Source organism: Suricata suricatta, chromosome 10 (assembly GCF_006229205.1).
Source record: "Suricata suricatta isolate VVHF042 chromosome 10, meerkat_22Aug2017_6uvM2_HiC, whole genome shotgun sequence".
NCBI classification, from domain to species: domain Eukaryota; kingdom Metazoa; phylum Chordata; class Mammalia; order Carnivora; family Herpestidae; genus Suricata; species Suricata suricatta.
In genome coordinates this window covers 15,072,172-15,085,084 of record NC_043709.1, presented here as the reverse complement: position 1 = coordinate 15,085,084, position 12,913 = coordinate 15,072,172, and the positions used below count along the sequence as shown (strand labels likewise).

The 12,913-nt window shown below is 45.5% G+C and overlaps 1 protein-coding gene across 2 annotated transcripts in view; it reads left to right on the top strand.

Annotated features, from left to right (window-relative positions):
- RFX4 (regulatory factor X4) overlaps positions 1 to 12,913 on the top strand; it is a 158,793-nt gene that overhangs the window by 43,039 nt on the left and 102,841 nt on the right. For both annotated transcript variants that reach the window (XM_029953171.1, XM_029953170.1), the window contains exon 3: positions 5,359 to 5,419. In XM_029953171.1, coding sequence (XP_029809031.1) covers positions 5,359 to 5,419 — 61 coding nt within the window. The remainder of the gene's footprint in view (positions 1 to 5,358; positions 5,420 to 12,913) is intronic.

Genomic DNA, 12,913 nt, shown 5'->3' with positions numbered 1-12,913 from the left:
GTGCATGGCGCTTCCAGAAGAGTGACAGCTATTGAAGTAACAGTGAACACATAGGTAGCATGTACCTTGTGCCAGGAGTGGTTAATCCTTAGAGTAAGTACTTGATGCTATTATTACCCCTATTTTTCAGATAAGGAAACTAAGGCACCAAAAGGTTGTTTGACCTCACATTGGGCTCTGTGCTAACAGCTCAGAGCTTGGAAGCCTGCTTCAGATTCTGTCTCTCTCCACACCTCCAGGCTGGGCTTTGAGGCCCTGGGCACGAGTCACAAGGGGTCTAGAAAGGGGCCTGCAGGGGTGGAAGGCACCCATCTGGTGACCCAGCTGGAAAGTCGTGTTGGCTCTGGCATAGACCAGTTCTTGTCCAAGTACCGTCAGAAGCCACCATATGCATGGACGGAAGTCCAGTCTCCACTCATTGGCTGCAGGGCCTGGTGCATGTTATTCAGACCCTCCAAAGTTCAGTTTCCTTTTTTATGAAATCGGATGTAAAACTCCTTCATGGCACTCCCAGGAGGAAAACCGACCCATGATGCCTGGCTAAAGTACTTGGCCAGTAAGTGCTAGTACTGTCATGACAGTATTCTTTTATAATGTGTCTAGTTTTGAACATAGTACATTTACTTTTCAAACCATCCTTGGGGTATAAGTTATGATTTTCATGTTTCAGGGAAAGGACCCCCAGGCCTTTAGTGGAAAAGCTGCTCAGGGTTCTAACCAGAGTTAAGGGCAAAGCTGGGACTCGAACCCAGGTCTGCCTTGCCCTCAAAGCCTGGTGTCTTTCCATTCTCTGGGACCAGAAATGGGCCATCACAGAGCTCCACTGGAGAGAAGCATCTGACACAGAGACAGGGATGACCTGAGTTGGGGAGCGCTGAGATGGAGTCCAAGAACAGGGGTTTTTTCTGGCCCCAGCCAAATGGAAGGTGTGTGTTCTCCCTCGGACCCCAAGTTTTGTCCCCCAAGACTTTTCACATGCTGCTTCCTCCCCAGGAACACCCCCTCCCTCCATGTCCTCCTCTCAACGTCTGACCTGTCCTTGTAAAGGCAAAGGGGACAGGCTACAAGCCAGGGTGAACGGTGTGGCCCCCACTTGTTTTAAGTTCAGGGTATGTGTGTCCTTGGGCGTGAAAGAGAACATTGAAAGCAGACTGGAAGTAAATATAAGAGGAAAACAATAGTTCACTGTGCTGAGGGGGGCTTAGATTTCCAGACATTTCTATTTTCTCTATATTTTCCAAAGTCAAAAATGGACATGGATTACTTCTGCGAACAGAAAACAGAGTTATTTGAAAAACCCTGACTGTCTCTTCAAGACGCAGATGAAATACCACCTCCTGTTTGGAGCTGTGATGTGAAGTCGCCTAGTGTGTTTGCCTGGGGAGAGGGGGGGTTCCATCCACGCATTTGTCTTTGTCCCTGGAAGTCTTTCCAGCAGCGGCGCGGCCGCCCTGGCCTGCTTCCCACAGTAGCCACGGCAGCAGTTCCCGTCAAGGGCGGTCTTTGCCATGTAGCCCTGGAAATGAGATTTAGGAGCTCTTCACCTACGTTGAGTTCATTCCACTAATTCCGCCGGCAGCCTTTCAAGGCAGGTGTGATTATTATCCTCAGTTTAAGAACCTATCTTGAAGCTTAAAAAAAGTTATTAGATTGTCAGAAGAGCCCCTTTCTGGCTCCCTGAACCACACCCGACCCATGCTGTAGCCATCTTGCTCCTGGGAGGGTGGCGTGAGCTTACAGGTCCCCATGTCTTGATCTGTCCCTCACCTTCTCTACCTCCTTTTCCCCTGGCTTGGGCCCCGCTTCCTTGGCATCTGGTTCCCATCTCTGGCACACTCAAGACGTAGCTCACTTATCACTGCTTCCTCCAGTAAGCCCTCCGTGATGGGCTCTGCTTTTTCATGCAGTCTGTGTTGGAGGACTCCTCCCTGCCTACCCGTGTTGGCGTACCCGCATTTACTACTTCTCACTGAACTTGGCCTTTCTCTCCACTGCTTGTCTCTCTCTTTCTCCAACCAGACTGAAGGACAGGAGTTTAATTTCTTTATCCTTGGTGTGTTTAGCAGGCATAAATTAGCTACTCAGTGAATATTTTTTTGAATTAATTAATATGCTTTCACTGGCCCTATAAAATGACCATTTACAAATGAAGAAACATGAAGCTCCAAGGTTAAAGGGTTTGCTCAGTCATGGCTGGTAAGTTTTGGCATTGATTCTAGAACACAGGTCTTTTGATATCTGGTCCAGCTTGGCTGAAATGCTAAAATTTAAAGAAGCAGGGGGAGGGGGGAAGAGATTCTGCCAGTTTTAGTGGGAATGGAAATGTTAATCATGTTCCAGCAGAATCCAGGAGGTGTATTTAGGTCATTTGTGTACTTTTCCTTGTTTGAGAAGAAACTCAATTAATCATGTTTTTCTTAACATAGTCTTTTATTTATTTTTAATTATTTGCTTAGTATCATTTCTAAGAGGTCAAGTGACTGGACATTTTAGATGCCTCTCACTATTACTGCCAATTTGCTTGCCAAAACTTTGTACCAGTTAACACTACCTTCAGAAAAATATGTGACTGTCAGTTTTACCATTTACACACCAGCGTTAGGGATTATCATTATTTAAAATTTTTGTTACTCTCAGTAACTTTTGTTACTTTGTGCCTCATTCTTATTTTCTCTTTGTTTCTTTGTGAACAACTGAGGTGGAGTATTTTATGTGTGTGTCTGTATTCTTGTGAGACCCATGTGTTTATGCTCCTTATTGTGCTATTTATCTTTTTTAAGATTGTTGAAGACATTTGTGGAAGGCAGACTCAACTGTTAAGTGCCAGATGGAAGGCACTAGAGAGAGGAAACACAAAGATGACTAAGATATCGTCCCTGCCTTCTTAAGTAGGATACTGACGTTGGAGAGATGGGTGTACAGAAATAACGATCCTGATGGCTAAACTGTCCCACCGGGAGACAAGTAATGGGTTGAAGAAGGATAGTTAGAGTCAATGATGCCTGACTTGAATGGTATCATGGGGGGCTTCAAAGAAGTGGTGTCGCTTATTCTAGGCTGGAAAGGATAAGAAGTTTTAGAAGGAGCTCTAGGTTGACAAAGCCCTGTGAGCAGTTGTCAAGCCCATGATGGACTGGGATACTTTGTCCCTGAGAACATGTCGTGTGAGTGTTTGTATCGGTTAGGATGGTTTTGATGGTAGAGAAGAAAATATCCAATGAAAAGAGGTTTTGTTAACTAAGAAAATTTTATCATCTGACAAAACAAAGAGACAGCCACTTGAGGGGTTGGCTAATTGGGCACAACATGACATTCACAACCCCCAGTCTTTGCTCCTTTCCGCTCTGCTACCTCAGCGTGGACTTCATCCCCAGTTGAGAGCTTGCTGCCTCACTCTCTTGCCCACTCAGCCATGTTCAAAACCAGACAGGTCACCTCTTTGCTTGTTTGCTTGCTTGCTTTTGCATAAAACAATAGAATCTTGTTTTTTCAGTTTTGGAGGCTGAAAGTTCAAAATCAAGGCCTTCCATCTCTTTTTATTAGGGGAAAAATATCTTCCCCCAAAGCCCCCAGAGAGTGTCTCCATAAGTCCTAAAGGCCAGCACCATGTCACCTGCCACACCTGCCCCCATGAGTGGCTTGCTGGTAGATACAATTTCTGTGGTTGATTTAAATCAATCAACATTCACCTCTCCAGGGTTTGAGAGGGAATCACCCTCTTTGGACACACGGTCCCCTCTAAATTGCAGTTCTGTTTAATAAGGAAGAAACTGAATACATACACTTGTTGAATAAGTAGCAGCAATGTGTGTCATGGTGTTTATGAATACACATTTTAATCAGAATTATACCAATCTTGATACATTTTCAACAAGAAAATATTTTCTGAACTTAATTTTATTAAGCTAATTTATTTATTTATTTTTTAAATATTTATTTTGAGAGAGTGGGAGAGTGGGAGTGGTGGAGGAGCAAAAAGAGAGGGAGATAGAGAACCCAAAGCAGTTCCACACTGTCAGTGCAGAGCCCAATGCGGGGCTCAAACCCACAACCCGTGAGATCATGACCTGAGCTGATATCAAGAGTCTGACGCTTAACTGACTGAGCCAACCAGGTGCCCCTAAGATAATTTATTAAAAAAACTTTTCTCCCTATACTGTATTTCATTTTCTTCTACTTTCATTTTTGTTTTACTTAAAATAATTTTTACGGATATACAGTTTCTCTCCCATATAAATTTTACACCATAGATTTCTTTCTTTGACCACTTTACATGATCTTAGTAAATTTTGTTGATTATATTTGTAGGTTTTGATGTTATTAATTTTCTCTTGAGATTATTATTCATACCGGTCTTCTTGGGTCAAATTATGTGGATCAAGAAATTTTATGTTGACTATTTCTATTAATAAGCTTTCTTAGGAATTGGACAAGGCTAATAAAAGGTATTTCTCAGTTATTCCACTCATAATGAAATTATGAGTAGTTCTTCTTAGATTCTTAGTAGTTTTTCAAAGATTCATCTATTGTTCAGATTTCTGTGTTGTAGAAATCAGCAAGCCAGAACCTCATGGTCCACATCTGGCCTGATGTCTGTTTTCACAGTGCTAGAAGTTAAGAATGGTTTTTACAGATGAATATTTATAATCTGTTCAATGGTAGAGATGTGAACTTTGAATTCTGGTCAAGAAAAATGTTGTCTCTTCCCCCAAAACAGTTTCATTATTCTTATTAGTAGACCTATATTACAAAAACTGTACTCAATTACTATTATTACATTTTGAATTTCATCAATAAAAGGTTTTGTGGAAATTTTTTCTCTTGTTATATAAATACTATATAATATTTTTGATTTTGCCTCTTGGCCCCCAAACTCTAAAATATTTGGTATCTGGCCCTTTACGGAAAAAGAATTGCCAGTCTCTGCTCTCTTCTACTGCTATCTTAATTCTCCTGAATTTTTTCACTCCCCCTTTCTTACCTGACTGTCCATTCCTCGGCGTTGCCGGGAGCAAATGGTCAGTGAGGTCAGTATGTTCTTAGGGTCATAATCTGGAGTCAGATGTTTAGCTACAGTTGGGAAAATAGCAAGTTGGGTGAACACAGTTATACTGCTCAGTGATAAAGAAAGATAGCTCTTCAACTCTTAACGGGTTACGTCAAATAAAAATGCAAAGTGATGTAAGAGTTTTCTGTATGAGTCAGTTTCCCCTTTTTTTCTCATTCAAGAAATCTAACATGTTGGAAAAGCCACAGTACAGTTGCTTTCAAAGCACCAAAATTTGAGGTACTTTGGGAGTGCTGAGAAGCCTTTCACTTTTCCTACTAAAGGTAGCTTTTTTTTCTTTCCTTTAACAGATGAGGAAAAAGAAAACAATAGAGCATCCAAGCCCCACTCCACTCCTGCTACTCTGCAATGGTAAGTTCATTTCCAGCAAGTTCTCTTTTGATGGGGTGCTCATGTAACTGTAGCTTCCTGCAGGTAGAAGAGGGTGTCACTGGGAAGTTTGACATCAACATGAGAACTTGACATTCAGCTGCCTAACATGCAGTCAATTTAATTTGCAGCTTGGTGTAAAATACTCAACTTAGATTTAGCCCGGAGATTTGGATTTTCGTATTTATTTTATTGGGGCGCAGAATTTGTTTTCCATTGTCAAGACCCTGCCAGGGACCGGATGCTACATGGGTGTTGTTAACTGATTTAATGGAGTCTATTGTTAAAATTAATAAGGATGCAGCAAATTACAGACACGTAGGTCTGCACACCCCTACCGATGATCCCTTACTGAATTAATCCACAATTGCAACTATACTAATTTTAACATTAGTATCATTAACAAGCATTATCTCTTTTAGTGGCTTTACTTTTAATATTTGGAATTCCTGGACTTGGTGAAATATTTAATGGATGTTGTTTAAGTGGTTGCTTTCATGTTTGAGGTTTACAGGTAAATTCTCCTCTAAGAGCTTTACTTAGAACTTACGTTGTAAGAAGAAACCTAACAAGGGACCATGGGAAGGGGAAAAGGGGTGGGGAGAAAGTTAGGGAGAGGGAGGGAGGCAAATCATGAGAGACTCTTGAATACTGAAAGCAAACTGAGGGCTGGAGAGAGAGGGGGGAAGGGGGAGGGGGTGATGGTCATAGAGAGGGGCACTCGTGGGGAAGAGCACTGGGTGTTCTGTGGAAACCAACTTGGCAATAAACTATTGATAAAATTTAAAAAAAGTTATGTTGTAGCTTTGAGCACCAGAACTGTCTACACCTGGGATTCATTTGTCCATAACTCCATGTCATTTAGGACTATGCTTCCCTGACAGTGCAGCCCAGCAAACCTGAGGGGATTAAGGAAGGAAGTGGGGGGAGTAGCACTAAGAGCTATTACATGTCAGCCTCCATACCACTTCCTATAGGTGCCCTGAATTCTCATAATTCTCTGAAGTTGATATCATTATGTCCGTTTCACAGATGAGGAAAATAAAGCTTAGACAGTTAAGTCATTTGCCTGAATATACACACACAGCTGTGAAGTGGCACAGGCTGGGTCTCTTTAACTGCAAAGCCCTTGCTTTGGAAGAGAGGAAGAGAAGACCCAGGATGGATGGAGAGGAGAGAACAAATGAGAAAGGGGAGCAGATGGGCTTTAAGGAGCAAATCACATTAGATTCTCCTGACTAATCCACGCACAGGTGAGAGGAAGGCGCATCGGGAGAAAGCACTCAGGAGCGTAACTCAATCTTGTCTAACCAAAGTCTCCACAGTCAGCTTGCTTGGCCCCAAGGACAGCAAAGGCTGTTTTCAAGAGCTTGGTTTCCGGACTTTGGCTTGTTTCCATCATTTGGTCCCTATAGTCTTTCTCGTTGCATTTGCTGCTTTTTGTTTTCTTTCAAATTCTACTCTATTTCCCTGGTCAAACCTGTGCCTGCATCCTTCCCCCCAAATCATGGCCACACAAATTCCCATAATGCCAGGACTTCTAGTGAGGCATCATTAGAAAGGACATTGGACATGGGAATTTCTAGAAATGGAAGGAATTGGCAGACACACTGACTTTAAAAACCTGAACACATTGCACATTTCAGAATAAAATATTTGACAGTAGAAGAAAACCGCCTTGTTCATTCCTATTTTTCTGTGATTCTCTGATATCTGCCTGGCAACAGTGAGGTTGTAGACAGTGCAGCGTCTTCAATCAGACTGCCAGAAATTAATGCCCAGTTGTGTAGCTTTGGGAGAGGTCTTTAACCTCTCTGTGCCTCAGTCTCCTCACCTATAAAATGGGGATAGCAGTGGTACCTAACTCCTTGGTGTAGTTGTCAGGAGGAAACTGAGTTACTACAAAGAAAGTGCTTGAAGCATCTGACATGGAGCCAGTCACTCAGCATATCCCGCCTTCTGAGTCCCCAGGGCATCCTAGAGCAGGGTTTCTCTCCTTTCTGTTGAATGCAGTCAGTTCACCCCTCCTGTACCTAACTCTGTACAGAATATCTTTTTCTACATAAAGAGTGTCATAGATCATTCCAGAAGAAATTTCATCTTCCAATTCACAAAGGTAGGCAGAGGATTTTTAAAAAAGATAAATTTGCTTTCAAGGCCAAATCAGATTCAAGAATTTATAAATTTTTGGTTTTATTATTATTAAAAGACATCAAGTTGTTCAAAGAACATCAAATTGTCCTCCAATTCGCTTTATATGTATAAGATAGGATTTTAGTCCCTGACTAATTCACGAAGTGTTGACTGAGCACCTACTCTGGCTGGACCCTGTTCTAGGCTCTGAGAACACAGCAGTGAGTAAGCTACACCGGGAATGATGAGGGGGGACGTTTTATGATATAAAAGTATCATATTAATGACAAATAAGGAATGCAGTAGATACTTACAAGTGCTGTGCAGAGAGTTAGAACTGGCTGACGGGGCAGTGTCTCAGAGGGTATTTTAGGTGGAGTGGTGTGGGAAAGCTTCCCGGAGGAGGTGACGTTTAAGTGCAGATTCGTGTGACAGGAAGTCTGCAACATGATACTGTGAAAATCAGGGCCAGGGAACGTTCTAGGCAGAGGGAACAGTTTCTTAAAAGGCTGTAGGTCGGGCTTTCCCAGAGGCAGACTGAGCAGAGGTGGGTGTGCAGGTGGTTTATTCGGGCATGCGTCCAGTATCGGCACATGGGTGTGTGAGGGACACTGGGAGAGGCAGAGGGGCATCTGGCTAACCAGAGGCTGCAGCAGAGTCCTCAGCAGTCCTGTGGTGGGGAGGGGGGTGGTCTGAGGCCGGGCTGGCCCTTCGGAGGGACCCGAGTCCGGGCAGTGGGGCCAGGCCTTCATCTCCAACTTTGCCCATCATTGGATGTCAGCTGCCCCCTGGGAGGGGACGGAGCTTTGGCAAGGCAGTTCCTAAACATTCTGCTGAGGACAACTCCTCAGGATGGATTCAGCCTCAGCAACCAGCCTCCCAGCAGTGGAGAAGGATGACTTGGGCCCCTGTATGTGACTTGGGTACACACTCTAGCATCGGCCGCTCCCTGCAGGGTGGGGAGACAGGCTGAGCTTGTGGAGGAACCCCAGAAGGCGGCCAGGGTGGGGCACAGCGAGTAAGAGGAGAACGATACAGATGAGGGGAGAGAGGAGAGGGGGCAGAGGAGAGGGTCTGCAAACAGCAGGGAAGGAGGGCATTTCTGTCAAGTCTAAGAACAGAGTCATGCTTAAAACCGTGATGGAGGACATGTGCCCTCCTATATAAAGTTCCACACAAGTAAAGTTTTTAGAATGTAGTTTCACTGTAAATACTTTGTCTCTCAAAAGGAACTAGATGCACCCCCCCCCCACCATTTTGCAAGGGAAGTGACATAAGTTATATCATGTCCCCCTTTTGGTCAGGTCATCGGTGAGTTCAGATGTTTATGCACTTTTCCATCTCTTTCTTTTGTTTGTCTTTCTTTTTTTCTTTTGTTAGCCTTTTAGATAAAGGCAAGACACAAATATATTCAGTAAGTTCTTATTTTGTTTTTATTTTATTTTATTTACACAAGTGATAAGTTTCCTCACTTGAAAACTAAAACATCCTAGATAAGGCTATTGTCGGTTCTCTGTTGTAGTTTGGGGCTCCTCCTCCAGGGCGACCCTGTGACCAGTGGGAAGTGTGTGCGTGCGTGTGTGTTTACAGTGTCTTGCCTATGCATTTACACGCATATGTGCCAACAGAAGTTTATGACTTGCGGATTTTTTAATTTCGGATTTTCTCCTTTCCAAGAGGAATGCAGACGAATTGCACTAAAGGTACTGTGACAACCTGCCGCACTGTATTGACCCACAACTTGCCCTTTCTTCTGGAATGTCCCGAAGCCACACCCCAGTTAGTCCACAAAGAACAGCCTCGCTTTAACTGCTGTGCATGAGTCCACGTAACACAGCGGCAGACCCGTTTCACCACTTTCCTCCTGGTGGGCGTTTACACCGTGTCCAGATCTCCGCTTCACCCTTACGGACAGGGCCGCAAAAAGCACCTTGCTACCCACTCCCCTTGCACACCTGTGGGGATGTTCTCTGCGTTGACATCAAGAAGGAGAGCAGGGTGCTTGGGAAATATTAATGGGGCTAGTATTTGCCCACTCAAATGACTTTGCCATTTTGTATCTTCACCCACAGTATAAAATACTTAAAAAAACCAAAGGGACCCTAGCCCCACAGCATGGCTCCTCAGCCTCTGAGACATGGGCATCCTCCATGCTGTCTGCTCTCTGCACCGGCAGCGCAGCCCCTCAGGACCGAGGTGTGCAGGCCCAGGAGAGGATGCTGGTCCCCGATCCTGCACTTTCCTGGGACCCTTGGCTCATTTTGGGAATTGGGCTAGGGGCTATTTGCACCTCCCTCCTCACCATGAACCCTCTCCCCATCGCCCCAAAGACCCCCCCCCACTCGAAGAACAATACAGTGGCTGAGCAGCCTAAAATAATTGGGGCCACATGATTGGGAGGCAGCTCCCAGCAGAAAACAGGCAAATATTGTCAAATGCCTTCTGCCAAACACTTTCCAGCATCCTCGGTCCCAAGGGTTAGTAAAGCCCAAGCCGCTGGGGACACAGAGAGCTGCTGGAATCCCGGCCACACAATAACCCCTATTCATGCTGAGGATTTTGGAATGGAAAGCGGCCTGTTCAGCCATCCTCCCCTGCTTGCTGCCGGCACATGTCCCCCTGCACAGCCCTACCCTCTCACACACCTCCCTCGTCGCCTGTGTCCCTCTGGCTCCCTGTATGCCAGGCTGGTGGAGGTGGAGGCATTTCCCCTTTCAGCAGTTTACCAGATGCAGGGGGAGGAGGGAAGCCATTCCCCAAAGGAGGAGGGTAAAAGACCAAATCGTCACTTTCTTGGGAGTGGCGGGGTTTTTTTCTTTCTTTCTTTCAAAAACATTAAAAGGAGGTCTTGGGCGATAGATGACCTTTCAATTCCTCAAATTAAAATGAAACAAAAGAAGTTTCGTGTTTCTCTTTAAAGTGTTCTTGGAGGCCCGAGATAGAAAGCTGGGCTTGGTACTGTTCCAAAAGGCGTGTGTGGAAGTGTCAGACCAGGTCCCAGCTCCTGGCCCAGAGTCATGGAGTAACCAGTATCCGGCGTTTGGTGCCCATCTCTGATTTGATCCTTTATTCAACTGTGACAGAACGTTATTTGCTTCCATTATATGAGTTAGGCCACCTTGTTCCAGAAAGGGAGGCTGAACATTTTTAGCACTGAAAACAGCCAGAGATGCTCCGTAATGCCAGTAGGTATGACCAGTGCCCTGCTAGAAACCCTCTGCCACAGAGGCAGAAAGGAAACCAAGCAGGACAGTGTGACGGGCGAGTCCCCGAGAAGGAGGCACTAGGTGTGGAGCTACGATCCTGTTCTTTTTTTAAAGTATTTTGTGCTGTGGTTGAGGGAGAATTCTAAGGTCTAATGGTAGAGCCATTGGAGTGGGCAGTTTTGTATTCCCGATAACATTTTGCTATGAACACCCAGAACTTCTTGACACCCATACAGACAACACTCCCACAGGTGTGCAAGGGGCGTATGAAGATGTTCTTTGTAGCCTTGTTTGAACTGGGAAGCAGAGCTGAGTAGTGATGGGGAAGGGAGGGAAAGAGAATGTCGAGGGGGATGGTTTATGATAAAAGATGGTACCCAAATCAGCTCAGCTGTCACTGGTGGCCACCAGAAGTCTGGGCTGCCAACCCCTGGCCCTGCCCTGACAGGAGCGTTGCTAACAGTCCAACTCGTGACACTGTGCTATTATATAGTGCCTAGTTTTGTCAAAAAAAAAAGGAAAGGTGTGACTTTCACAGAAAACTGAGCATAGGGATTCCGGAACCTGGCTAATTCCAGGAATACCAGCCCAGTAGCTTGTGGGCCAACCGCAGGATACAGATGAGATGACTCTGGGTTCTGGTCCGATTCCGCCATCACAATGGCAACACTAAATTGCCGATTCAGTCCTTCGCTCCGCATCAGCCAAACCTGCAGGTTCAGCAGAGGCCGGTGGCGGCAAATTAGGCTTGTGCCAGATGACTCTGCCCACCAAGCCCTTTGGCTCCTCATGAAAACCTGGCGAGTCGGCAGGACCCTTACCCCTGTTTAAAGAGGAAGAAACCAAGGCAGACAACTGAACACAGCAGAGGGTCACAGTCTCACTGCACCCGCGGAGGGATTGCCTGATTCCCAAGAAGGCCCTCAAAGGGGAGGGAGAACCAGGGAGGCCCTGGGAGAATGCTGATCCACCTGAACGCGTGTTCCTGGTCGGTGTGTCTACCCAGCGGCAAATCCTGGGCTTAAGTGCTGTGTAAATAAAAGTGGATCAGTTTTGGCTTTTCATAGATTCAGCGTCAGACCTAGCCAGCGAATGCCCACCATCTTGTACCAGTTTCTTGTCTGGCGATGTTCTCTCCTTGTTTCCATCTTCTTCTGATCCATCGTCAGCTTCCTAAAGACAGCGGCAGGGAGTGCATATAGTTGCTCTCTGCTGTATTCTGCAGTGCTTGGCACACAGTAGGTGCGCAGTAAATGTGTGCTGCCTCACTGACCAAATGAATGTCAGTCCATAGCACACAGGGAGAGCTTTAGGAGCCTGGTGCCTGGCTTTTCAAGGTTTGGAGTGTCTTTGGGCAAGTCCCTTTGCCTGGCCCTCCTTTTCTTCCTCCATGTCATGGAAGTGACATCACCCATCTTGCATGAGCAGTGATAGCAAATGTGAATATCTCTGGCACAGAACATATAAATCAAATATGTTCACAGTACTCAGGGGTTTTCTTTAATCACCCAGGTCTTAAGGTTAAAAAAAGAGCTTTTCTGATCTGTGCAAAAGTCTGCTTTCCTTCCTTCCCACCTCCTCCTCTCTTCCTTCTGCAGTGTTGACTGACTGTGTTCAGGGCACAGTACTAGGACCTGTGCTAACATAAATAGGGATGCAGTTTGGTCCCTGCCTTCAAAGGACTCTCAGCCTAAGAGGTAAAGTGTTACCGGGATATTCCACAGTAACCTAGAATACTACTGACAGGAATCCCTTATCCAGTGTCCTCTGCCAGCTAGAGGGCTATGGGGTGTGTGTGGATTCTTGTTTAGTCCCCCCAGAAGCCTTGGGAGATGGGACTTATGTATCCTTTGCATCATGTTACTGATGAAGGAGGCAAGAATCTGAGGATCAAGTAGCACACCCAAGCCTGCAGTGCGGGCAGGGTCTAACCTCAGTGAACCCTGCCTCTGAACTCAGTGCTGCTTCTCAGTGAGGGTGGTTGGAGCTGCAGACAGGTGTAAAGAGCTGTGGAAACCCCTAGCAAGTGGTGAGAGCTATGGGGGGTAGAGGCTGCACTTCCTGTCAAAACTTCCTCCCCCACAGACGCAACTCTGTGCCTGGCAGGTGCCCATCACAGCACTCTGCATGCCCACGA